Raw genomic sequence first — 27,625 nt, 5'->3', positions numbered from 1 at the left:
TGTTTCCTACTGCTTTTTGGCTGTTGGATTTGGGTGGCATGAGCCTTTCTAAGTCTGATAAATTGTTTTTTCAGCCAACTTCAGCATAGCATAAGATAAATATTTCAATGGTGTAATTTGCAACAGCACCAAGGAAATGAGTCCAGGATTGCAGAGACACAGACAGTAGTCTGTGATATGTATTTACTTGAACTAGAGCCAAGCAATCCTCCTTAGTTAACTGTGTCTCAACGGTTCTCTTCTGATAAAATAATTAATATGCAGATAGATGGCTGTTGCCCAGCCATCCTTCATTCTCATTTTTTGGTTTGCATTGTTTATGGCATTACTTTAAAAGCAATCCTTGGTAATTTGATCTTTCTCTCTTTCCTGACTAATAGTCTCTTTAGCAAGTTCTTTTTCCTTCACTGTGTTTGGCCATATTGTGCCTGAAGGGCACATATGGCTCTGTGAGAATCACAGCATGGTTGAGGTTGGCAGGGACCTCTGGTCCAGCCCCACTGCTCAAGCAAGGCCACCTAGAGCCAATTGCCAAGGGCTATGTCCAGATGTATGTGCACTTGTCTCTGACATGACAGGAACATCATCTCAGCTCAGAATGCAGAAGAGCAGCGCTACTGCTGCTGTGGGCACACAAACCACGGTCTGAGCAGGACTTGGAATCCTGTAACCAGCAACTGTAATTTAGCTGTCTAGGGAGACAGCCAAGCAATAAATGACAACCTCCCCACCACTCCCCCCAAAATAATAATTTTCTTGTTACAGAGCAGATGAGCTTTTGCTGTAAGGTGTGATGCCCTGTCAAAAGTTCGCTTATTTTCTGATTGTGCTGCTGAGAAATTGTCTTGAGATACATAGTACTAATCATCTTCTATACTTGGAAACCTTATTGTGACCCAGGATAAGATTTGAAACAAAAACACAGAAAGTGTTAATGACTGGTTTTCTTTTCATTTCCTTGTCGACTGCAGGTAATGCAGGTAGTGAAAGAACAGATAATGAGAGCGCTTACTACCAAGCCTAGCTCTTTGGATCAATTCAAGAGCAAACTTCAGAATCTCAGTTACACAGAAATACTGAAAATACGCCAGTCTGAAAGAATGAACCAAGAAGATTTCCAGTCTCGTCCAATTTTGTAAGTACTGTCTTCTCCCCCCATTTATTTATGCATGAAAGGATTAACAAATGTGAGTGACATTTGTGAGCTCTTCAGGGGCCACCCAAGGACAAAAGCTGTCTAGGGAGCCGTGCTCAAAAGCAGTAGTGCAGCATCTACTTGAAGTGCATTATGTTTTCTTCTGATGGGAATCATAACTATTTCTTTGAGATCAGTTAAACTGGATTTCAGCAAATCCCTACCGGGCCTCACAAGGGCTTATTTGTGTGAAACAATGCTTTGACGTATCCTAGCTTTGCATGATTGTGCATGTGAACCTGTCTTTGGTGCTGGTGGTGGCTTTTTTAAAAAAAATATCACAACTTTATTTTCTGCCCAAGGGCCTTTAAAAATTCCAAATGTCAATTCTCTGAGCAAGATAGGGAGAAGTCTAAAAGCAGAGGAGCCAATACACACTGATATTGCGTAGGACCGTCTTTGTTTATGGCATTGTCTTTGGTGTTAATAACAAGCAGTTACTTATTTGTAAATGATAGCATTATGGCAGCTGGCCAATGAGATTCTTATTTCCTTGTTGTTTACTGCAAAGCAGCAAATGCTAATATTGCCACCATAGGTCCTTCCCATTTCTCAGAATATCCTTTGTTCTGTTTTATGAAAAATGGGAGCTGTACTTGGCTTCGGACCAAGTCTAGGCTTGTGGCTGAACTGATGGCACTGGACAGATGCAGACTCTGTGGTGTGTAAATGATATGCGGAGAATAGCAGGAACCTTTTGAGATCAGCAGACAAATGGTGAGGACTACAGAAGCGTCAGCTGAAATATCATGAAATCTTCACCCTGTTTCAAGTGGAGTGGCTTGTGATTTTCTAAATCTCCTTTCCAAAGCAAAGGTATAGAGAAGGGTTTGGGGCAGTATTAGATGCAGGGTGCTGATTTAGATTTGTTTCTAGAGGCTACAGTTATCTAAGTAGAAACTCTGGGGACACATTCCTCCACGGACAGGAGGGCAGCAGCAGAAGCATGAGCTCAGCAGGATTACCCACTTAAATTTTAATCATACCCATGTGGATTGAAGGAGGAATGCTTCTTTTATGTTTTCAGTGTATTAGAAGACAGGACCTAATGCCCAATTAGAACTGTTGTCATTCATAGTAATGTATCAATTAAAAAGCTACAAATGGTTCCAGTCAGTTTTGCATCATCACACTGCTGAGAAATCCCCTGCCAATCCCCTGCAATGTTTAGTGGTTCAAAGCTGCTCAGTACTGCTAAGCTTGTTACCAAAGCTTCTTGTTTTCTCCGCTTTCCCTATGAGTCAAACGTTTTAAGTATGATACAGGTCAACTATTTATATTCTCTTGCACTATGATCTAGCCTTATAAAACTCACCAGTGCCCTCTGCAAGCTCTTTATTTCCAGTGCCACTCTGGCTAGTTGCTGCCACATTGCAGTGTCTCCTTCCCCATCATGAAATGAGTGAAACAGCCAACACAAATAGTTAAAAGCAGCTGAAGTGTTACCAGAGACTCATTTCAGATTCAGGACAAAGGCTAAGCCTAAAGGCTATAAAGGCTAAGTAAATCGATAAGACGTTTAAGCAATCACAACTGCATTTGCAGAGATTTAAGTCTATGTATTTGCATTTTGATTGCATCCATGATCACTTATTCTTGACTGTGAAAAGAAACAGTTCTTTCATTTTCCCCTTTGATTTGATTCCCTGTACTGAACTGTCTCAAATTGCATAGATGGCACAACTGATGGAAGTACAGAATGACAGCCGCATTGTGGGGAACGAGACTGAGTAAAAAGAGCAATCATGGCTGTGCTGTATATTTTAAAGCCTTGCAGATATGCTAAAAGAGATTGTGCACAATGGTGAATGTAAAGTTAGCGGGCCTTGTTTAATTCTGCATGAATATGGCAATCAGATGATGGGATTTCCTCCCTTGAACATGACAGAAGTCTTTCTTCTGCTTTTCATTGTATGAAGCACTGAAGTTTAAAGTTTTCAGGCTGCTGGATGAAAGAAGCTTCAGTTAAGTTGGATCTGAATGGAAGCTGGGAAGTGTTGTCTTAGATCCCCTTAACTACAGCCACCTTGCTTTGCAAGGATTCTTTTATATAAGCATGGTTGTATCATGTGAGATGAAGTTGTTTCATTTGCTACTTTTGATTAGGGAGAATAGAAAGTCCTTCAGAACAGAATCAGTTCAAGATTCTGGGATCATTATTGATCATCCAAACTGCCATTCCACAATGAAATGATGAAGCGTCACTGGTACGTTTTGAATGGCTGTGGAAGAAGGTGTCTAGGAATCCTGTGGGCCTGTAGGGGACCAGGTATCTACTTGACACACGAAGTGGCAACAGGGATGGGTTAATACTGGATAAAAATCTGGCATCCAAGTGGGGAGTTGCTGGTTAAAGGAGAGTTAATGTCAGCTGGGGAGCCATTGCTAAGTAGCATCTGCTTGAAAATCAGCAACATACAGGGAAATAGAGGGAGGGATGTGGATCCCTTTTTGCTTTTTATCTTACAGATTTCTCTGTCACATTAGAAAGAGTCACTAATGCCTTCTCTGAATGCATGAAGTGATTAGGAGAGGGCATAGCTACCAGCCAAAAAGATAAAAGGACAAAACACATGAAAGGAGTACTGGGATTACTCTTCTGTTGTGTTGTAATGATTTAAATGTCTGTAATATGCCCCATCCTGGAAGGAAGATAGCTAACAAGAAAGAGTCTTAACTATACGCTGGAAAGGTAAAAGCTGGAGACCGATATAACTGGTGCTGAAGAAGAACTTGTATCATTTCAATAATTTAAAAATAATTTCTAATTATTTTCAGATTTGCCAGAAATTCCAGTCTGTTATTTTAAAAGCAAGTAACTGATGTCCGTATTGCCTATAGCACCAAGATCAGTGAGATCAGAAAATTAACAATCATATATATTACTGTGTAGTTCCCTCAACCCTTCTCTCTTACCAGCCCACTAACTTTTGCTATTCTTATGTGACCGGAGCCCAGCAGGAAACTAACAGCAGTTTTTAAAGCCGCTATCTCCTTAGACTGAATTTCAGAGTTTGTTCTCTCTCTCTTTGCAATGCACAAACTGTGAAGCCAATGTCATTGGAAGGACAATAAATAAATTTTTCAGACATATTTGCATTTATGATCTTCCTTTAGCTTGTTTTTCTTGTTTGATCTTAAAATTAGGCAGGAGAACCTATTTCTTGTACTGGGGAGGGTTTATAACCCTTATGGCTTTCTGCAGGAAATATGAAGATTCAAAGAAGTGCGTCTTTTGTTTAACTGTTGTTTGATTGTTCTGCCCCATTTCTGTCACCTTGAAATGGTGGAACAGAAACCTTGTGAAAATAAGTCTGGAGTTATGAAATCTGAAAAATTGCTGAAAACCGTACAAGTCAGACTAACAGTGTGTTGGCATGAGCTGCTGAGGACAGTAAGTGCAGGTCACCGTGGCAAGGGTTTGAGCGACCTATGGGGCATCACTATAGTCCAAAGTCACTGAGGACTGTTTCTCCGTGAAGTAACGAGTCATCTCCACAACCTGTGTGCGTTCAAGTATGGGGACTATAAAACAGAAAAGAGTACTACCTCTGAGCTGCATAGTTATGAGAGCAAATGGGTAGAGGGACTCCAGCACATCAGCAAAGAGACAGAAGATATCCCTTTTTTCCTACCTCCCTTCCTCCTATGGAAAGTCTGCCTGAGACAGTGAAGTACTTCAAAGAGACCTGTTTATTTTTTTAGTTGGTTAAAAATACTTCTCTTCCTCTGTTTTGTAAAGGGCAGATGGACAGAAAAGGAAATACTATGAGCAAACAGTCGGATGTTAATGCGCTGGATGACCCATTCATTTTTGGTTTTTCAGTAGTGTCTTACAACTATGATGGTATGATGTCTTTAACACCTATTTAATGATAACCATCCAATTTTTTAATTAGACTACCTAAATATCAAACTAATGTTTATACCAGTCTTGAATGTTTGAAATCGGTACAGCTGGAGATTTAGTTTGCAGCCTGGACTCTGAGGAATCAACGCTGTGTTTTAACACTGTTCTCCTCAGGCCCTGCTCCCAGCTCTTACCTGAGGAATGGGGGAAACTCATCAGCTCAGTAAAGGCAAGACACTTCTTATGCACAATATTCTTTTAATCACAGTATTTAACTATTCAGCATATTCATATCTCAGTTTCCAATGAGAAAACAACAGTGCTTGAAAATTATCCTACGGGACTAATAATACATTTCCAAAAGGTGGCCTGTTTCTATAGTTACAATGCTTCCTCGATTTTTGACCAGATAGATTTTCACAGCTTGTAAATATGCAGTGGGTTATGCATCAAGAACTCCAACCATGTTGTTAATACCTGGAGGAAAGATGGCATTTTTGTTTAAAGACCTGATCTTTCTGGCAGACAACTTCCAGTGGTTTCAGTGGGGCTCTGAGAGATCAAATATGTAGGATCCAAATGAATGTGGAAATCAGCAGAGGCTGGGCTCCCTAAGTTTTCAAGAAGGCAGAAATTTTTGCTGTCTCTATGGGATACCACAGCTTTGCTTCCTTTTGATGATGATTGCTGGAACATACTGCCAGACAGAATGATTTTTGGTATTACCTAATTTGCACAGCAATGCAAAATTATGTATCTGACACACTTCATATTTTATAAATCCTTTACACATGCAGTTATTTTTTTCATCTTGCTAGGCTTGCTGTCGAGTTGACGTTTAAACCTGTCTTTTTTGTATTCTTAATGAATCTAAGTGAGGACATAACTGATGAATTCAGACATCTGTGAATCCATGTGATGGCGTATGAAATAAAACTTAAAATATTATGTGCATACGTTTTCTGCCTATTTCTTGACATGTTGAACTATTAATGAAGTAGAATGTAGAAAACAGATTTTCTGAAGGATATATAATATTATTTCTAAATGCACTGTGGGTTTCTGCACTCCTGGGCAGGGGTAAAGTTTGATCCTTGAACAATCCCTGGTCATGTGTTAGTCTTCCACAAAATAATGAACTAATTGAATGGCGTGGAATTAAGAACAAGCATATAGGACTGGTCATTATTTTAGCTTATTGGCATTGCTTGCTGGTATTTATCGTTGTTGCAAAATCTGGTTTAGCCTTCTTGTATTGTCATAAACAGTAACGCTAATGAAGTATACCAGCAGAGGATCATGCAACAAAAGGTGACAGACCCTCAAATAAGATTCGCGGTGCTCCTGTGATGAAAGAGCATTATTTGCCACAGAAAAACCTTGTTGATGCATTATAGCAAGTGTTATTTTTAGATTAATAAAGTAAGAAACAAGTGACTTGCCTGAGTCATACACTGATATCGTAACATCCAAAGCAGAGTTATACTGGCTTTCATTCTTTGTTATAAGAAAGAAGGTTTTTTTTCTGGAGCAGACTAGATTCTGACCTGGGTCTGCCTCTGACTGTTGTCCCCTTCAAACTCCTTGCAGAAACATCTGGTGAGACTCTGTCTCAGAGGAAAGAAGATGGTCTTTGATTAAATTTGACAAGTGCCTACTTTCTCTCTTCCCAAGGGAACTAAAAGAGAAGATTCAGCCTGAGATCTTAGAACTGATCAAGCAGCAACGACTAAATCGACTTGTGGAGGGCACCTGCTTTAGGAAACTCAACAGTCGGCGGCGGCAAGGTACAGCTCAGACTGCCTAGTCTGGCTTTTTATTGTCACTTCTGTCTAAAAGTTGAGATGAGGAATGCTACTTTTACTATCAAAATCCTTGGTTGTAGTGCTGTCTTGACTGCTTTTACCAGGGGGCATCTGAAAACACCTCATAGCTACAGTTGTAGAATTATCTGTGTTTCTCTGGTTTGGCTTTATCACACAGATCATATGGAACAAGTCTGGCATTTGAGGAAAATCTCGTCAGCAATCTTGCACTCTGAACTGAGTATTTTGCTTTCTGCCTGGATGTCCAGGGTTCATGTTCATCTTAAAACAAAATCTCTGCTTCTGCAGGAATAGCGCATGAAACTTATCATAGCTGGAATTTGAATTACTCAGGCTTGACTACCTTTATGTTTGTGATGAGTTTGTTCTGGACCCCTCCCTCTTGTACTGATTGTCCTTGGATTTTGTCTTATATTACCAAATACATTAAATATATTACGGTGTTTAAATAAACTTTTTAAAAGCACTTAAATCAGTCATTTGTGTACCTTCAGATGAATACTTGACTGACGTGAGAAGATTACTTTGCCAATCCTATGAGTCATTGCTCCGCACTAGATTTACAGCTCATCTTATACAGTCAAATTTTCTATAGTTTTTTTCCCCTCAGAGAGGCACACTTCTTTCTCTGGACAAAGTAGGTGGGATATGGTGTAAATTCAGTAGATTAATTAAAAGTTGTATCCAAAAGTTTCCCTTTAAAGCCTTGATTTTATGAGGATTCGGATTCTAATTTGTATTGTGTTTACAGTGGAAAAAAATGGCAAAGTTACAGAAGCTAAGAGTAAGAACTGACAAAGGTCAATATTTAAGACATTCAGATCAATTGGGGAAAACAGCTTTCTTCACAGAGAGAAGTATCCCCACAGTCTCCTTCCTTAGGAACAAGAAGGCAATTTTCTTTATGGTAGGAAATTTGTTTTGGAAAATTTCAAAGCCTTTGTGAAAGGATTGAGTTGCAGAAAAATGTGATGCTTTGTCCTCCCTGTCAAGGCTACAAAAACCGTTAAATGTTGTGCATGCTTTATGTTCGACTCCTTGTATTCCCTGAAAAAGAAGTGTAAATTATTCCCCTGGGAGTAAGGAAGAGAGAAAACACAACCATTATAGAAGATGATGATGCATGAGGCTACCAGGATTAAACTCAGTAAGATCTAATACTGTGTGATCTAATGAAGAAGCAAAATATGGTTTGTAAGTACAAGCATGCTTGGCTTATAAGCTATTCAGCTCGGATCCTTTTTTAGGTATGTACAGTGCCTGGCACAGTCGAAATAGCAAATAGTGGCAACTGGCACAGTGCAGAAGCTTTCTTGAAATTAGACTTTACCCTCGGGGACTCCTGTGTCCCAAGCAGAGCAAGCTGTAAGACCAGGTCTGTTATGATGTCAAGAAGTGGGAGATTACGTGAAGTGAATGGAGGACCAGAGGTTTAGCTGGTGATACTAAACATTGGAAGAGTCAAGTTTTCAGACAATTCCTCTGAATGTCCTGATGAAAATAATACAAACCTCAATTCCTCAGTGTGTCTTCTGCTACCCTTACCCCACCTCCCCATCTCCTCTCCCCCAAATGACCTCCGTGTACATATTCCCTGTGGTACCTGGGGCTTTAGGAACTCCATCACCTCCTCACTGCTCCAGCTGAATTTGCTTGCCACAGAGCATTACTAAGGCATTCAAAGGTTCTGATCTACATTGATGTGGAGCTGAAACAGAAATGGGGAGTGCTGTGAGGCATTATAATTTGCCTGTGAAGTGGCAACCTGCTTCTAAGAGTAGCAAGATCAGGTGGGTGTTTTACTTCAGTATGTATACTGCTTCTTTCCTGTGATTCCATTTTTTACCCTTGAGACCATTGTGGAACAACTGTCACAAATCTATGGATTATACAAGAAGAACGTGAACATGCCCTACATAGGAGAAGCTGAAAGAATTAAATTGCCCATTAAAAAAATAATTAACAGGCATTATCCCATGATAAAGACTACAGAGCAAACTTCTGTTAAGACTGTTGTTTGAACATGTGGTAGGGCACACATGGTTAGTCACAGTAAATTGAAAAAATGAGTAGGGAGTTGACAGCCTCTTACGGCCTTTTGAGGAGAGGTGAAGCACTTTCATATATACTTTGCACTGGAAAGCCTTTAGTCCAACAGGTATTTCATTGGAGGGATGCTGAAGGTATCTGTGTGAGGTATCTGTAGTCAAATCTCTGCCTTTTGTGTTTTAGCGCAGGATTATCGTCAGCAGGATAGCTCTCTCTCTAGCTGAAATTCAGAAATACCACTGTGGTCCCAGTGGGATTCTTAGCACTTTCGAAGAATACGTAGCCTTTCACTTGCAAGATTTCATAGGAGAAGTGCAGCACTAACTCCTGTTTTTATTAATCATTCTTAATCAGTTGGAAATGAAATAACAACATCTAGCCTGCTCTTCTGGTCGTTGTTCAACAGCAGATCATAAAGCTCTGCAAATCCCCACTTTGTTCAGTGGACATCAGCTGACAGATAGACCTCTTCAGCTTTCTCATTCCTTGGTTAATTCCTAAAAGAAAGTGGAGAAAAGTAAAGCAAAAGCCTGCACAGCACTTTACAGCCTCAAAAGGTATCATTTCTAGTAGACCTAAGTAGCAGATAAAGGCATTTTATTGACGATAATAGCTACTTCTGATGCCATCATCCTGTACATTTGAGGTTTATGTTGCCTGGTGCACTCTTGGAAATAAATTTCCCTTTTAGTTTTATAAATAGTATAAAGAAATTGTGTGTTATTGAAGTGAATTTGCAGCCAAAGATGAGGTTTCCTGAATGGTAATTTTTGGAAGGTGAGAAAAGCCTAGTGATACACATCATTAAATTGAAAACACAAGGCACCATGGAAGTATCATGAACAAGGAAGCTTAAATTGAAACAAAACGTCAAGTGAAGGCAGGTTTTCCATCTCTTGCTAGGATAAATAACTCACGCCTCTGAACAAGAAAACACATACTTTGTCTTTTTCTCCCAAATCTCTTTGCTCCTGCTACTCCATCCCACCCTTCATGATCCTTTAAAATAAATATCGTTTGAGTGCATGACTTCCTGAGAGGAAATTGTTAACTAAATATACCTCTAGGATTTCCACAAATCAGTTATTCACCGGTCATTTGTAGGGCTTACATCTTTCATCTAAGCAGTCAGGACCAGTTAGAGTGAAAATCTGTCACTACAGTTGTATTAGGTAAAGACAACAAAATGAAAGAAAAAGTTTGAGTCCATGTACATATATGTAAAATCTACACAAATACATATGTTTTCACCAACCTGTCTAAAAGTGTGTCCCTGTTGCTAAATCAGTGAGGAAGATTTTCTTTGAACCAAAAAATTTTTTAGGAATTTGGAACATATCTTGAGATAAAATGTATGGTCTCAGACTTTTATCTGTGCTTATCTAAGCTATTTTCTCTCTAGATTCTAACTATAGAGCACTTCTGTATTAACCATAACATATCCTTACCTGGGATAAGATTGTTAAGGTCATATGAGTCATTGGCCATAAATGCACTTGGAAACACACTATGTGAATGGCCAAGCACACTGTAGCCCAGCAGCCCTGCTGTTTGGTCGCAGCTTTGAATATTACACTTCTAGTCAAATTCTAGCTGATTTTGTTATTTGTTGTTTTGTTTGGTTGGTTTTTTTAACCTCATCTATAATATTTAGCAATGTGCTGAGATGTATTTAACCCACTGGCTATTCTAGCAATTATCTGAAAATCAGAGCAATTTTTTTGAAACCTTTTCAGGTTAAAAAAAACCAGAATGATTAATCTCTAGCACCTTAATCTGATTTCATCTGTGGTAAATGTGATAGAAGACACAAGGATTCACCAAAGTGTAAAAAAAATGCCCCAGCAGGTAATGCTGAGGTGGTTGTAGAAACAAGGGTTACTTCCCATCACTGATGCGCTGGTCAACCTCCTCAGCCTGGCTGATGCAATCATTTAGTGGCTGCGGCTGAGGGAACCTCATTAGTTCCATTTGTAGGTTTCATTTAAGGGTTTTTCCCCTTGGCAGCAAGGCTGTGTCACAACAGCAGTTATTAGTGAGCCCACAGGAGAATTGCTCCGGACATGCTTCAGGCTACAGTCTATGGCTATTAGTTCTTTAATTAACCTTGGATTATGGGGAATTGCTGTGAAAGACTCCACAAGCCTTCAAAGCTAGTTTCTTCCCAGAAAAACAGCCTTTCCCAAAAATGTAGACAGACATTTTCACTGAGGGTTTTTTCCTTGCTTTCTTAATTGGAGCATGTCATTGAAACAGGACCAAGATTACTAAAACACTAACCCCTAGGAGGTTAAAGAATGAAACTTTTTCAATCTCTTGCTAACAACACCAGCCCCATTTGTGCTAGACTGAAAGGAATGTATGGTGGTTCCACCACCTTCCCGGCGAGATCGTTGAGAAGGCAATGAGACCATGTTGGCTTTTATTAGGAAAAAAATATTGTTTTAATCTTAGAGTTGTAAAGGTATGTTCCTTTGTAAGGACTAATAAACAATGAGGTTGCAGTTAGAACTGGACATGAAAGCCTCCTGCTACAGTTACTAGAGGCTTTTCTTTAGGTTGGCAAGTCACGTGATGGTCTGCAATCAGATTCAATGGGGTGTGTTTTTTAAGCCACACAAAGCTGAATTGGCTTTCTCTGTGTTTGATTCCATTGCATTTTAAATGGCTGGCCAAGGGACTGGAGAGTGTCTTTTAGAATGAAGTTGGGTCCATGAAGCCAATATTTTACTAATGGAGCCAAGAAGTCCTGCCTTTGCTAACACCCCAAACAAGCTCGTATATGCTGCCTCTGGTGGTTCTACAGCTCCGTTGCTGTTTTACCGAGCTGTGGTTCTGTTTGTTCCTGGCAATTTCAGCATTGTAGGGCTGTACCAGTGCTAACATTTTCCCAAGACTGTCCCTTAGGCTGCTGCTTGGCACAGCATTAGTGCTGCCAGCAAAGAGAGAAGCACAGAGGCAGAGAAGCTTTTCTGCCCCCCCCCCACTAGCATTTTAGCATCCAGCTTTGCTCTGAGTTTTTGGCAATTTATAGCTTGGATGTAACAGGATTGTGTTTTTGACAGCTTAACATTATGAGATCTATTTATTAAATAGAAAGTGCTCTGACAAGGAAGGGTAACCTCGTTCTTGCCATTTCAGAAAGGGAATTGGCAAGCACCACCCTTGCACGCTAGGCAGTGCGGTGGCCTAGCTCTGCAAAGGTCATTTTCTTTGTGGGAGCAGACTTTAACATTGTTAGGGAGAATTAGATCTTGTTGAGCAGGAGTTGGCAGGAGATGGAAATACACATGAAGGGCTAAAATGTAAACTGGAGTGTATATTTGTGACCGTGCAAAGCACTGCAGGAGAAGAGAGTTAGCACCTGCTCTTTTAATCTTTGCATTTTTGTTATGTCCAGTCCTTCCATAAATATGGGGGTGTTCTCCAATGTCTATAAAAAGATGTGAGTCATAATTTTTATGAAGTATGGGATATTTCAAATTTATCAGTTTTTGAGTGTCCCACACAACACAGATGTCAGGAGTTAATTTTCACATAGTGGGTGCTAAAGATTAAGCTACATTAAAGTTGTCCACTCAAAGCAATGGTTACTTTGTCAGTCTGAGGGTATATAGTATCCTGTAAAACTAAGACTATTGTTTCTTGCTAGTATTTATTTTTGGAGCCAGTGACTAAGTCAATTAAAAAAAGGTAGATTAATGCCGGCTTTATTTAATAAAAAAAAATAATATTGAGCAAAGTTTCTGCCCTACTTTGCATACACCCCACACATTTCTTCTTCTGAAAGGAAAAAGGCAGTTCTTTGCTGTAGTGCCTCTTTTGAGTAAGCTTTCTCCTATGCTATTGATAAAGATGATTAAAGCATGTTAGTGACCTTGTTTAATGTGTTTATTTTAACAGATAAATTTTGGTATTGTCGACTTTCACCTAATCACAAGGTCTTACACTATGGAGACTTGGAAGAAAGCCCCCAGGGAGAAGTTCCCCATGATTCCTTGCAAGATAAATGTAAGTCATGCACACTGATTGTGCTACTTTTACTTCTTTTATGCCAGTTCCTCTTTGTAGCTTGTAGTAAGATTCTCTTAGCGTGTTACATTATCAGCAGCTCTGCTAACGAAGATAGATAGCAGAGGACATTTCCCTCTCCACTCAAGCACTGCTCTCCTGGTTTTGGCAAGTGTGTATGAGGACTGAGCTCAGCTTTCCAGTGAGTTTATAATTTCATTCAGCTTGAAATGTTATTCCTTTCATGGGGAGGAACACAGTTTATTTTCATTGCTCATCTAACTGCAGATGTCAAATAAAAATACTTGGGCATATTCAGAAGCACTTCGTGTACATGGAGACAGATGTTTCTTCTGTAGCGAACAGTTTATTGCCTGGAGGAGAAATCCATGGCAGGCAGAGGTCTTTTTCGTTGTGGAGTGGACATAAAGGTGACAGATTGCTGTGAACAGTACTGAGAGGATATCGTTGTTACAGTGTACCCAAGTGGGAGAGGGCATGCCTCTGTGATATCTCCTAACAGGGGATTTATCAGGATGTTTTTTAATTTATAAAACTAATTTTGAAGCCATTCAGGAAAATGACGCTTCCATGATAATTTCTCCTTTGCTCTTCAACATAAGTTGCAGAAGTTTAACTTGTGATCCTGGGAAAGTTTTTAACCAATGCAGTTTTATCATGAGAAAGTGACTTCCAAGAAGTCAAGCATTAAATAAGGAATAATTACTTTCTGTTCTATTCAGAGCCTTCGTTAGTAATAAATGCCATTCTTGGCATTATCAAATTAGGCACGGTGGTACAAGTATTTCCCTTGGTAGCTCCACTTCTTCCATGGAATGGAAGAAAGACTAATTTTTCAGAAGGTGGAAATTCTTCCGGCCAGAAAATTGGGAAGGGAGAAGATAAGTTATTTAAACCTTCCAGTATACTGGTAAAACAAATACTTATTTCTCTTTTCTGCTCCCTCAACCTGTCTCCAGGCAGCACATTTTAAAATTTCTCAGTGGCAAAGTGGAAGAGCCTGTCTGGTGATAGAGCCCTGGCAGTCCAAAGTCACGTTCCCTTGTTATCATTGCCTTAAAAATTGCCTCAGGGACACTTCACACTTTTATTGCAGTCTTGGCAGAATGTAGGATGGGCTCACATTGCTGCGTTGACATTGGAAGAAGCTGCTTTTCTGGACGAGACTTAGAGAAATAGCCCTTGAATGTTACAGTAGCATCAGAATGGCAGAAGAAGAATGAAGGTCACACTTAAACTGCTGGCACAGTTACGAGACCAGCAGTTCCCAGATTTGTTTGCATTGAGGATGCTTCTATGCTCAAAGCCCTGACCCTGACTGCAAGCTTCATCTTGCATCTGCATTTTCTGTAGGCTCTTTAGCCTACTTGGGAATGTAAGAATCCCATGGGGACAGAAGGGTCTTACTTTAGAAACCAGTGGGCAAGACCCATGTGTTTGCTGTGCATGCCTGCCTGCCAAGCAGATACTGATGCATTTAGAGAAAGATATGATTATTTCATCAATATCTCAGGTTTTCAGGCTATGAAAGATGGGAAATTTACTACAGTGCCACCCACATTGGAGTTTATTTAAACAGAGTTTACACAGAGAATACTGTGACATACAAGATTAAAAGTGGCACTGTTTTTCAAAATGTGCTAGGCCAAAATAGCTTAGGAATTTTACAGAACTCTCTCCTCTCCTTTATCTCTTCTTGATCAAAAAGTAGGGTAGTGTCGGAGACATAAAAAGTCAGTAGGGCCACAGCAGGAAATGCTGAGACTGAAGGCAGGAGAGGTTGAGTAGTGAAGGACCAAATAAATTCCATTTCTTCTAGTTTTCTGTGGAAAGAAAGCCATTAAAAAAAGTCTATTATTTCCCATACTATCCATTTGACCATAATGCTGAGGTGATCTGTAATAAAATACATAGTATTGCTGTAACCAGTAGAAGAGAAAATGCATTTCTCCTCTCTAATATTTCCATTAGAGTTTTTAAAGAACTGGGCAGTAACAGATTTTCATATTATTATGCTGTTCTATATATAGGATGCTTTTCTACAGCCACAAGGATAATGGCGTATTTATAGATTGTAGAAACTGTCACTCACTGATGATATTGTATTGTGGAGCACATAGATTCTCCGTAATTTAATTTCCGTTGGAGAATTGACTTCCACTTGAAACTCAGAGAAATTTATCTTTACATTTTAGTGACCTCACTCTCTGAGTGAGTCTGAGTGGCAGCAGCTTCAAACATTTTTTTTCTTACCTTTGTTTTTTTTTCTGCAATGATTTCTGATCACTTCACATATTGAAGCAGTTGGAATGGGTCACTATAAGCCTTAGTAGCCATTATTCCTGTTAGCACCAGAAAGCAACTAAACTACTGATGGAGTGAAGTACAAAGCTATTTGAAAAATTCGTAGAGGCATAACAGAACAGCAACAGCATCGAGTGAGGTAGGGTCCAACTTGCCCAGCATCCTCTCTTCAGCAGAGACTTTAGTGGATGCCTAGGAAAGAACAACAACAGGGCAGGCATATTACATTAGTAAGGCAGAAAACGGTATGTTTTATAGGTACATGAGTATGCATAAAAACCTGTCCAAACACAGGTCCACATCTGTATGAAACACCCATAGTCGTCTGAACAGGTAGAAAAAAGCACACTCTGATTTTTATCCAGGTGACTGAAATTTTGTCAACTCCCTGATGCCTATTTTAGTTGTTTTCTTACAACAGGCTGGAAATGCCAAAGGAGGTGGCAATTTTAACACGTTAGGCTTGCCTCTGTTTAGACTTGGTAGCTTTTACACAGCTTGATTATAACTAAATTTCTGGATTTTGCTTTTGTTTCTTTTTAATGCAGTGCCAGTGGCAGATATAAAAGCTGTTGTGACTGGGAAAGACTGCCCTCACATGAAGGAGAAAGGAGCTCTTAAACAAAACAAGGTATGGTTCTCAAATTGTTATGAACATGCACCCTGCAGAATACAAAGCTTGTTAACTTGACCTTCCATGAAGTAATACAGATATTTTTCATTCTAGCCTGCCACCTTTCTGTGTATGCACACATGCTTTGTTTCACCTCAGACCATTTGAGTTAAATTACTGGGACAGCCTACCCTCTTTTACTTAGATTTCATGGCAGACATGCATTGTGATATGCCCAGAACACATTAGGATAGTCTTTAGTAGTGATGGCTTCTATCTGTAAAGCAAAGCAGCTTTGACTGCTGCTACAGAGCAGGCTAGCACTGACTGTTAGTACCTACTCCTGTATTGTCTCTGATAAATAACTAGTTTGTTCCAGCTGTATTCTTTGATAAGCTGGCATTCAGTGAACACTGGCACATGCCAAAATTGGAATTAATGTCCAGCTTCAGGTCCAGTCAGGTAGAAAAACAGCTGCCAGCAAAAGGATGTAAGATAAATGCTGTGCAATTAATGAGGTGTGTAAGGATGTGTTCAGCAATGCAGTTGGGAAAAATGAGTAGGAGGCAGTGGTCAGCTTAAATTAGATTTATGCTACCTTTCAGAGTTTCAGATCAAGCACTGGAAACTGACAGTTAGGAATCAAATTGTACAGTGCCAGAAGCTTGCAGAATTTTTGTTAGTAAGAATTGCCACCACAGCAAGAAGAAATTGAGTAACTGGCAAAGGCTGACATCTTTAGTGGTGAAGGTCTTCCTACCATATTGTATGAGGCATGTTCATAAGTTTTCTATCAGGTCATGCTGTCTGACCTTACAAGAAGGACTGAGACTCTAGTGATGTTCAGTCTAACCTAGAAACACACCTTTAGGTATGGAAACCAGGTCAGAGGATTTGAATCAGAATTTGTAGTTACCTAAAACTGAGAAGTTTGGGGATGGACAATATAGTGAAATCAAGAATTCCTGCTTCAACACTTTAAAAATGAAAATGCCTTCATTTAGTGATCAAATAAATACTGGGAAAAAAAAAGCAATTTTGATGGGAATCATAGAAAATGAAAAGCTGCTGTCAAAAGTACATCATGCAACTGTTGCAGCTTCATAGCTGGAACTTTTCTTTCCTTAACTACATGCAGATATGCAGAGCATCTCAAGTATAGTTTGTATTTGTTTCTCCTACACACAAGTTGCTCTAAGTATCTTAGGATGCCATCATCTCCTTTCAGCATTGGTTTTAAATGGTTGGAAATGAAAAAGTCAAGCCAAGCAAGGAAAAGGAATCCCAGGAGTGTTTTTCCATGTTGATTTTCTAAATCAGGGCACTAACAAACACACAAACACAATAGATTTCATACAACTCCTACCTCGTGTTACAGCTGAACCATCAACAGCTTTTGGCTGGGGCATTTCTATGATGCATATAAAGTATTTTTAGTGCTTCCTTGTCTTATCACTCATATGTCCACACAAAAAGGAAAGATAGGAAGACGGAAAGCAGTGGGTGGCAGTGATGGAAATGTGTCATCTTTATGGAGCAGTAATGTCTAGACAGTATTTAATGCTAAATAGCAATGCTGCAGATCAGTTTGTCCTCAGCTGTCAGTACTGCCCCATTTCAACAGGTAAAATTGCTTTGGACTGGCATAAAACTTCTGACTGAATATGTGGAGATCAGGAGTTGATAGGCAACATGGCTGCTTCCATAGCTGGAGCATTCCATTTGTCACCCAGGCAATAGTAATTTTGATGGTTTTACTGTTTCTGGTGTGGTGCAGGGGTTTTGATGTTTTTGGTTGGTTGGGTTTTTTTTGTCTTCCTCGATTCCTGGTTTCTTCTCCTGGGACTCACAGTATTTGTTAAATTAGTTGTCATCCCAATCAAACTGTCATGTGCAGTACTGCAACTGACGTCATATGAATAACACATCATTGTTTGCAGAATATCAAGTTAATCTGGACAAAGAAATGAAAATTGAAAAAAAACAAACCAACACCATCAGGCACAGAATGCAGTTTGGCCGAGTTTGATGTATGAAACCTTTCACTTCCTGAAATTTCACAATTGGTGATATATTTTTAATAGGTCTCTTCATCCTGTGCTTTCTTTATACTTATATAATGACCACCTAAATGTTTATTCATTGGCAGAAAAGAAAATTGAATGGCAGAATGCCACTGCTATGAACATAGCTGGAATTGGCAGAATATCCATAACAAAGGCTTCAGCATCCCTTCCTTTGCCGGCACATGGGCACTATTCTTCCAGTGGGAACATTTAGAAATAAATAAAAGCTAACTGAATTGGAATTTGCATGCATATGAAGCTGGAATAACTTGATAGGACCAGACCTGAATCCATTGTTGTTCATCTTGCATGTGTTTTTAAATTAGGTTTAATTTTAAAGTCCTTATTTCTAACCCCTCCGCTTCCCTGAGGGGGATCTTCTGGCTCTGGCAAACAAACTTAACATCGCTGTGGTCTCAACCTTCAGCAAAGTCATACTTGTTTTGTGTTTGTTGGGGACAGAGTAGGCAGAGAGTAGTGAGGTCATTCCAGCTGCATAGGATCACTTGGCTGTAGGCATCTAAAATGCCTGTTCATCAAAAATAGCTTGTCTCTGTTCCGTGTGAGGCACCAGCAGAGACTAGAGGAGAGAGAAGCTCTGGGCATGGGAGACCAAGTTTCCCCTCATACTGCCTACCACACAGTCAAAACGAAGGAGTGGGAAGTGTCCAGCCAGCAAGTGCAGAGTCTCTTGTTGCTTTTTTTCAGTAAAGCTTAAGAGGGAGGTGCGTTGTGAGTCCCAGTACTCTTACCTTTGTCAAGCATCTAGGGAAGGATAGAGATCTGATCTTTACAAGGACAGGAAAATTTAGGAGTCTCAAGGGAGTCAGTTCAGCAGATTTAGGTGGGAGAGAAGGAGGTCAAAACAAAGATGAAGGAATGGGAGAGAGAAAGGATCAGAGAGAAAGAGAAACCTGTGGAAAGGCTGGACTGGAAAATAACTTTGAGAAAGGTTGAGGAGTAGGACAGAAAAGGGAGGAGTAAACCACAGATGGAAGACAGAGACTGACTAGTTCTCCTTTAGGAATTGCCAGTTCTTCAAAATCATCTGTCATCAATGGGGAATGTAATAAAACCAGGTGGACAAGTCAGACAGCTCAACCACTAAGACCACCATCAGTGTGGATGGCCAGCTGACAGCTCCAACTTTTTAGGCTTCTCCTTCCCTTGACAGTTTGCTGTGCATGAGGTGACAGAGATGCTGACACCTGGAAGCTGTAATTCCTGATCTTTTAGTCTCCCTAGAAGCCAGTGAAGAAGCTGACACCTGGAAGCTGTAATTCCTGATCTTTTAGTCTCCCAAGAAGCCAGTGAAGAAGCTGACCTGGAGCCAGGGCTGCCTGATTCCCATTTCCCCCCCTAAAGGGAAGCTTGGTGCCCTAAATTTATCTCTTTCTCATTTTCTGTCTGACTGGGAATGACCCAACCTGTGGCTCCCTGGTATATTTCTCTTTCAGGCAGGGTTTTTCCCTTCTTTCCCTTTCTTTGAGATGAACAAAAACTTCAGTCCCTTGGAATTTCTCAAAGGACAAATACATAGGGGCCAGGCCTATGGGACTGCTGTTGGCCTTTGTGAAATTCAGGAACATCATAGTAAAATACTACAGGCCCTTTTTTCAATGACACATTTTATTTTCACAATTTAAATTGCATCACTTGGCATGTTCTGTCAGTAATTTGTAATGCCCTGTAAGGAGATAATGCCAGGTTTGTGTGGGCAGAGGTAAATTTGTTTCTATAATGAGGGACATCACTCTTAATACGGTGTGGCTGAGAGACGTGCCTAAAACCCAAAAGGCTGTGCGAGCTGGGAGCCATTTAGTTGCTGAGTGTGCCAGCACTGTTAGTATCTGCAGCTTCCATGGGGATTTAACATAGACTGTCTCCTGTGGCCTGGCAATATAGCAAGTTGGACCTAATAACTACACTCAAGGAATCCAAGAGCATTTCCCATGAGAGGCCTGATCTCTCATCATCCAAGATTATCCCTAAGGATTGTAAGTGTTATGATTCAGACTCTGCTTTTAATCACACAAGTTCAAAAATGAAATAACCCTTACTGAAATCCAAAGGTCTATGGCAATTTCAGACCGGGATATTAGGAATGGAAATCTAGAGCAATGTATATGCTGCAATTCCCGCAGTCAATTCTTCCATTTTAAAACTTAACGTAGTAAATTTAAGAACCCATGCTCTTGTCACTGCTGGCAGGACTGAGAGTTAACAAAGGCAATTGTTATTATGGGCCTCAGGAAGCCACGAGACAAAAAGACTAGGACATACGATACAGATCATACTTATGAGTCAGCACTCTCTTCTGTAGCCAGGTACTTTTTCCACAGAGTTATATCCATATCAGCTAGCTCACAGGTTGTGAGTGGCACTTGTATTCATGTGTGCAGTACCCATGATAACATAACATGTTTACATGCTCACTGCTGGCCAATGAAAGTTCATTATTTATACAGATTGGTTGGGTTTCCCTATAAGAACCCAGGTCCATGTGGCTTTTATGGAAGGTCAATGCTTGATGAATTCACTTCGGCATTTTTGAAATTCCAGCTTCAGTGCTGAGAGGAGAAAAAGGTTTTTTCCTGTACAGAGATTCATTTGGGTCTTTAAGTAACCCAGATAGTTCAGTTTGACTTAGGCTGCTGATCCTTGTTCAGGTAGAATCAAAATGACAGAAGCCTCTGGAGAATGAATAATTTAATAGATTTCCAGCAGTGAAAAGAGCATAAGTATATACCAGGAGATTGTCCTGGCAAGATTTTTGATAGAGCGAATCAAACCTTGCAGAATTTTGTGAGTTGAATCTATACATGTTGAAAAAACTGTGGGTCATCCTGAAGAGTTTGTTGCAAGTATACTATTATGCACTATATTGATTTTAGTCTTCACCATTGCCTAGCTTAGATTTAAACTCAAGTGCTAAAGTAATCCGTGACCGACCGAATGAACTACAGCCGGCACTGTGGGGAGTGAATTTGTTTTGACTGAAGCATCCGTGGTGGGGTTCTTACTGTGCCAGTCTGCGGCAATGGTCTGGCACTGCTGCAGCTTTGGCCGGGCAGGAGAGTACCATAACCTATTTTTTCACTTGTTTTGGAGAATAAATGGTAGGAAAGAAAGGCAGGAAATAAGTAGGATAAGTGGTAGGAAAGGAATGTATGAATGCCTTTCTTATGCAGCGTTAATATGTGTGTGTTTGTACTGTTCCAGGAGGTGCTAGAGCTTGCTTTCTCTATATTGTATGACTCAAGTGGCCAGTTGAATTTCATTGCTCCAGACAAGCATGAGGTAAGTGAAGTTCAGGGTACAGAAACTTCTTTGAAGCCTTCTCAGTTACTTTATGGCAACATGCAGCTTTATATGCATATAAGAATGGTGATCCTGGTAAAGAGTACGATTCAATCTAAATCTGTGTCATATCTCACAGCAAACTGAAAGCAGAGGAGGTAGTATGTGAACGAGACTTTCTGCAATTTTCAGGCATATCCTGAACCACAAAAGGGACATGTTTTGTATTTGTACATTATAGACCACATGGGGTCCAAATTAAAGATCAGTAGTTCGAAGCCCTACTGAAATTTGAGTTCTATCTATTTGAGTTGAATCTAAGTAAGAGAAAGAAGAGAGTGTGGGCAGACCTCGCAGTTGCACAGGCCTTGCTCACCATTTCCTGGTGTAATAAAGATTTTTTTTGCTCTGCTCTACTTTAGATGGTGGAGAATTTTGCTGTGTGTTCACTTTAATGAACTTCAGTTCAACACTGATGGTTTGTACAGCCAAGCTCTTACAGAATCACTGCCATCCTCAGCTCATCTTGGCAATGCCAGCATAATCAGGGGAGATTATACCATCACTGGGTCTCAGTTTCAGTCAAAGGCTTGTGTTCTCCAGAATGACATATCCCCTTATTCTTAGTTTCACATTGCTTAAGACCATTCATATCAGGTGATCATGGAAGGTCCTCTCTGTTGCGTCTCCACAGGGGAGTGTTTTGTAATGGGTTTCACTTGTATAAAGAAATGTAAATACCGATAGCAAAGCAGAATGACAGCCCCTTCCCTGTTCCCTTCTCTTACCTGAAAACATAAGGAAATAAACAACATCATTGGAAGGTGGTGGAACTAATTTACCTAATTATGTGGATGCATTGGATGTGTTTTTTTCTCAAAGAACTTTCAAGTAAAGGCTTAGCAGGATGCACTGTATTAAAAAATAAATAAGGTTTTTCTTCTTATTTCTAAAGCAACAAGAGTTGGTGTTCCATTTGCACATTTATTTTGTGGTATCACATTTGGTCTCGGTTCAAGGCACTGCATTAAGATGATGAAACACGGAAGATTGCATTATACTGTAGTGTTATTAAAGTGCATGAAATTGCTTTACAAGTGAAGTGTATTTAGTTACGCAGCTTCAACATTTGCTGTTCCGGATTAAAACTTCAAATAAATGTTAATTTTAGGAGAGGAAAAAAGGTTATGCTCATTTGGGTTTTCCTGGGGATTAATATTTCAGTGTCATTTTCAAGTACGTTCATTCCAGAGAAAGATTTGATGGTCAATTTTCATGTAAGAGAAAGTAGCAGTAGGAGCCCGGGCATAATGAGCCTTTAGAGCTGTAGGTCTTAGCAAAGCATGATTGTCGTCATCCTCTGAACTGAACATATGTTAGATCCTTTCTGATATAAAGTCTTCAGAAACTGAATTCTGGACTGTTTCAGCTCATAAGAGCAAGTGGTCATAAAAATCAACAATTTTTTTTCAGCCGCTTGTTTCCCAAACATAGTCTGTATCTACAAGTGTAGATTTTAATGGTCCAAATGTTCCAAAACTACTACTGCACCTCACTGATGGGCAGTAGCAGTGTGCGATGCGCTAACCCAATAGGTTAACACACCTATTATCTTTATTTCTTTAGTATAATCTTGTGCAGTTTCCTTGAAACACAATATGTTCAGAAAAACAGCCAGAGGCAGGAGCCTCTGCTGCTACTTGGCAGTTCCCGAGTAAATGTTTTTAAAAGGGCATCTCACTTCCTCATTACTTTGCCATGGCCTGCAGAAGAGTGAGTTGCAATTAAAGTAAGAAGTACAAGTGTTCAGAAGAAGCACTCACAAGGAAAAGCAAGTAGCATCTTAGGAAGCCCACGGCTTCTCATCAAAGTACCTGAGGTGGCTGTCGATAGAAGTGCTAGTGTAGCAGCATTGTCAGTTTGGGAGATTTGGTGGGTGACATCTCAAGATTTGGAAAGCTTTGCGTGAAGCACCAGGAATGATGTTAGTATATGACAATTTCAGGTCAGATTTACAGGGGTTTTTTTTAAGTATTTCTGATTTCCTGATTGTAGGGTGGCACTGAAATTGGGAATTGAGTGTGTTCTAAAACCAAAAGTTGGAGTAGGATCATGGGATAATTCAAGTTGTAAGGAACCTTGATGGTGTCCTCAATCTCACCTCCTGCTCAAAGCAGGTCAGTGATGAGCTCAGACCAGGTTGCTCAGGGCTGCATCCAGGTGGATGAAGCCTCAACAACCTTTTTGATTGTTGGGTTGCACTGACTTGACTCCCAAGGTATTTCTTTAATAAAATCTCATTACAGAACCAATAGCATTTAGATTTGGACCTCATTCTTGCACTTAAGTTTGGCAATAGCTTTAGCCATCTGTTGGCGCTTCCTGCCAGCCAGAGGATTCAGCACTGTGAGATCACTCCATCATATTTGTTTTTCATTTAAATACTAATAGCTGGTTTCACCTACACAGCAAAAAGGTGAATTAATCTTATCCTTGATTTTTGACAGAGGAACTGATGAGGAAGGCTATAATTAGGTTTCATCGGATTTTTATTAAAATGAATTTGTAGTAAATTAATTTTTCAGTGACTCTTAGTCTATTTTGCATATTAAAAAGAGAAAAGCTTCTGAATGAATGCCTCTCTTTTTCCACCATCTCATTAGGATTTCTGTCTGTTCAAAATGTACAGGAGTTTAATTAGATGCACTTGCCAATATGGATATTAGAGAGGAAGCCCCTTTTCCAGGCGATTGCACTCATCTGAATTGTGGCTAGAATTTGGTTTCTATGGGCCCTGAATGAGATATATCTGCAAGGGGAGAGAACTGTGGTTCTGTTTTCTGGCTCACTGGGATCCCTCCCCAGAGAAAGAGCTGGCTGTACTCACTGAGCAGGTGATGGATGATTCACATCAGGGACTGCATCTGTTGAATGGATGCTCTGCACTTCTGTAACCTGAGCAGAGCCTTTTGCCTTTCTGTTCCTTTCCTCATAGTGAATTCTGGAAAAACTTGCCCAAATAAAGATATCATCGATCATACAAAATTTATAGTCTGTTCAAAAAATAATTACATTTTTAGGATAGCTTCTTTCTTTTCCTGATGGTCCACGTACACTCAATAAAAACTGCATGATTTAAAATCCTCAGTAACGTACTGACAGCCTGGAATAGGCAGGCTAAGTTGTTTCTTTAGTACGTGTTAGCAGAACAGCCTGAATCCTAAAGTCTCTTCCATATAGTTGCCTTCATACTAAAGCTACAGCTTTGCTTACCCTGGGTGAAATCCTAGCTCTGCTACTATTTTATTACTGACTTAAATGGATAGGATTTCAGTTTGGATGCTGAAGTGTGTTAACCATCCTATTTTAAAAATATGCCCTTTTTCTGGATGAAGACATACCCCAAGAGGGGGGTTTCTCTCTCTTCCTTAAAAATAATCCTCAGTTCTGCTGTAGGATGAAGTCAGCTATGGCTATCTTTAAACTTGGCGATATCATGTAGCAAATGGTCAGCTAAATTTAAAATCCTTTTTTTTTGGCATGAAATCTAGCAGAAGTATTTGTGAGATAAAAATGCAGTTACAGTTGATTTAATTTTCTCCTGCAAACTAGGACACAAGTTCATGATTCAATTCTTTATTTTCAGATTATAACATTTGAGTACTTCTCTTCATAATTGAATAAATAGCTTGAATAAATGAAAGTGACCTATTTGATAGACTCTAGATCACCCATCTCCCTTGAGTTTGTTGCTTATTTAAAATGTTTTTTCGGCCTGTGTTTATCACAAGCTGTCATCTGTTGGGCAAGATGGCACCTCCTGTTAGGAAAAAGCTAACAGTAAGGAAGAGGGTTTAGGGGCCAGTTCAGCATCTGTGGAATTTAGAATTACACCAAGTAGCTTGGCTTTGAATTTCATGAGGGACACAGCACTGACTGACTCTGTAGTTTTCACAATATGTTATTTTGTGTAAAATAGTGGTAAAGTAGGCATAGCTATGTAATTAAGAGCCTATTTTTTGTGTAGGAATTGATATATCTTAGTATATAGGAAAGGAAACCATGATAAAGCTAGATAGTTGGTACAAGATTTCTTATACAAAGAGTCAATAATGATTATGGGGGGATCCAGTTCACCTAACTTAGCTGTCTTGAAATTAAAAGTTTGGGATATGGTAATCAGGCTTTTTCTGTGAGTACTGGGGAAACAGAAAAGGAGATAACTCCAGAGTTTTGTTTTCTGAAGTGAGTTGTTCTTTCTCCCATAATTATCGAAGAATATTCAACAAGAAGTTTGAAGGAGGCAGCAAATTGTTAGGCAACTGCATACTGTCATTTCTTGCCATTTTTAGGGAATTGTTTTTCCATTTTCTGAAAAGCTCAGTGGAAAATGCCTTCTTCATGATACTAGCTATTAAAATGAATCAACCTCATTTTAGGTCTCTTTCTAAGTTATTGTGGGAGGAATAACTGTAAAGGACCAGGCCAGATAAGCAGTTTGTGTATGGAAAGTCTATTAATGATAGTTTTTGTCTTTTTCCTGTGTAGTACTGTGTATGGACCGATGGGCTGAACGCCCTCCTTGGGAAGGATATGTTAAGTGATCTAACGCGGAATGACTTAGACACGCTGCTCAGCATGGAGATAAAGCTACGCCTCCTTGACCTGGAAAACATACAGATCCCAGATGCTCCCCCACCTATCCCAAAGGAGCCCAGCAACTATGACTTTGTTTATGACTGTAACTGAGGCTGCCACTGAAACTTTCTTCAAAACTGGAAATATTATAACTGGAGAGATATTATAAAAAAAAAAAAAAGAAGCGTGTGAGGAAAAAAAGAAACCCACTTGTGCACCTTGGATTTTGGCTTTGGGTAGGGGTGTAGAAACACTTGCATTCCTCCCTGTTCCCTGCATCCCTTCCTTCCCCATACCCATCTTCCCCATTGCTCATCCAAATCCACGTTGCTTTAATTAACTTGTAATTGCGGGCTGTTGGCCTTGCTTAAGGCAAAGACTGCCACTAAGAAGCACCCTCCCAAGGACTTTTTTTACATTTTTAATACTGGAATAGACATTCTTAAATAAAGGACTATGTTATCAAACTGCATGCCTGTGAAACCCACTTGGCAGGGCAGAGGCTTTAACTGGAAGGAGGAGGGAGGTAGGGAGCAGAAGCAGCTACTGTAAGCAGAAGATTTCCCCAGACACTCCCAAGAGTCTGCTCACAACTGAATTTAATGCAATGACGAAAATTGTTAACTGCTTCCCAATGCTTGCACCATTCATCACTGTCATTTTTCTTTCCATTGTCATCTCAACTCTTGCCACCAGTCTTCACCCAACTTGTCAGCTCCCAGAATGGAAAGTCTGCGGGTTTTTGCTGTACCATATGCTGCAACACTGCAACAGCTTTTAACTTCTTTTCCTCCCAGCTCTTAAATAGCCCCATGCTAGCAGTTCACTCACACAAACTGTGTATGAAGCCACTAATGTGTCCCATTCCTGTAGCATTCCTTAAGCCTCAGTTGCCTCTAAAATTGGCTTGTTGCTGTTCAAAGTGATTTTTATTTTCTTGGTCCAAAGTTCAACAGTAATTTCCACAAATTAATTACAGCTGCCAAACATCCAGGTTTACATTGTTGTCATTGCTACAGTGTTAGAAATTTGCGAGGGAATTTTTTTGTACGGGTTCTAATTTTTTTATTTTATTTGTTTTGCCAAACAAATATATTTAATGAAAACTGATTTCATTGTGAGTACTTTTGGGGGACAATATTTTTAATTAATTTCCATTTGGAACATTTGCCCTGAAGGGAAAAAATAATATTTCCCTTCAACTTCACTGTTGAATAAAAATCTGAGTTGTGATGATTCTTGGAACTTTGTTTTTCATCTGAAGTTGTCTGTTAGTCTTTATGGTTCCTAGCAATTCTGAAGATTTTGGTACAAAGAGGGGAGGGAAGGGTGGAACCTTTCTTATCTGAACCTGGTTTAGTTTACTTGTTTGTTTGTGGTGACAAGGATCCAGAGATCTCCATTGCCATGGGTACATGAGCCTTCCTATAAGAAGGATCCTTTGTGAAATCTGAAATTACTGCATACTGATATGCTCATGGTCATTTTAAGGCCGCTGTCTTTACTGTGTTTGCTTGAGTAGCTCTTGTCCTCTATTTACGTTTCCTCCACTGAAAGTGGTTTTGGTTGCAGCAGACTGGTACTAGGTAAGTTTGGCCTCTGCAGGATGGACTCCCTCTCTCCTTATGTTCTTCTAGGTGTTTCACAAGTTCAGTGTCTCTTACTCCGAAAGAGCTGGGTCTAGATCTAGAGGACCTTGCCAGCCCTTTCCCCCCCATCGCCCATGCCGAAGACAGATGTTTGTTTGCTTGA

General features: G+C 39.9%; 1 protein-coding gene across 6 annotated transcripts in view; it reads left to right on the top strand.

The window, feature by feature from the left end:
- The window catches only part of ELMO1 (engulfment and cell motility 1), a 305,172-nt gene extending 278,075 nt beyond the window's left edge, over nt 1-27,097 (top strand). For 5 of the 6 annotated variants that reach the window (XM_054058818.1, XM_054058816.1, XM_054058817.1 and 2 more), the window contains 6 exons: nt 972-1,135; nt 6,720-6,832; nt 12,824-12,931; nt 15,805-15,887; nt 21,158-21,235; nt 25,784-27,097. In XM_054058818.1, coding sequence (XP_053914793.1) covers nt 972-1,135; nt 6,720-6,832; nt 12,824-12,931; nt 15,805-15,887; nt 21,158-21,235; nt 25,784-25,984 — 747 coding nt within the window. In that variant the 3' untranslated portion in view covers nt 25,985-27,097. The remainder of the gene's footprint in view (nt 1-971; nt 1,136-6,719; nt 6,833-12,823; nt 12,932-15,804; nt 15,888-21,157; nt 21,236-25,783) is intronic. The other variant, XM_054058820.1, reaches the window with a different exon arrangement.
- Nucleotides 27,098-27,625: the final 528 nt, after the last annotated feature.

This window comes from Cuculus canorus, chromosome 2, assembly GCF_017976375.1.
Source record: "Cuculus canorus isolate bCucCan1 chromosome 2, bCucCan1.pri, whole genome shotgun sequence".
NCBI classification, from domain to species: domain Eukaryota; kingdom Metazoa; phylum Chordata; class Aves; order Cuculiformes; family Cuculidae; genus Cuculus; species Cuculus canorus.
The sequence above is the reverse complement of the archived record's forward strand: the minus strand, read 5'-3'. Positions and strand labels throughout refer to the sequence as shown.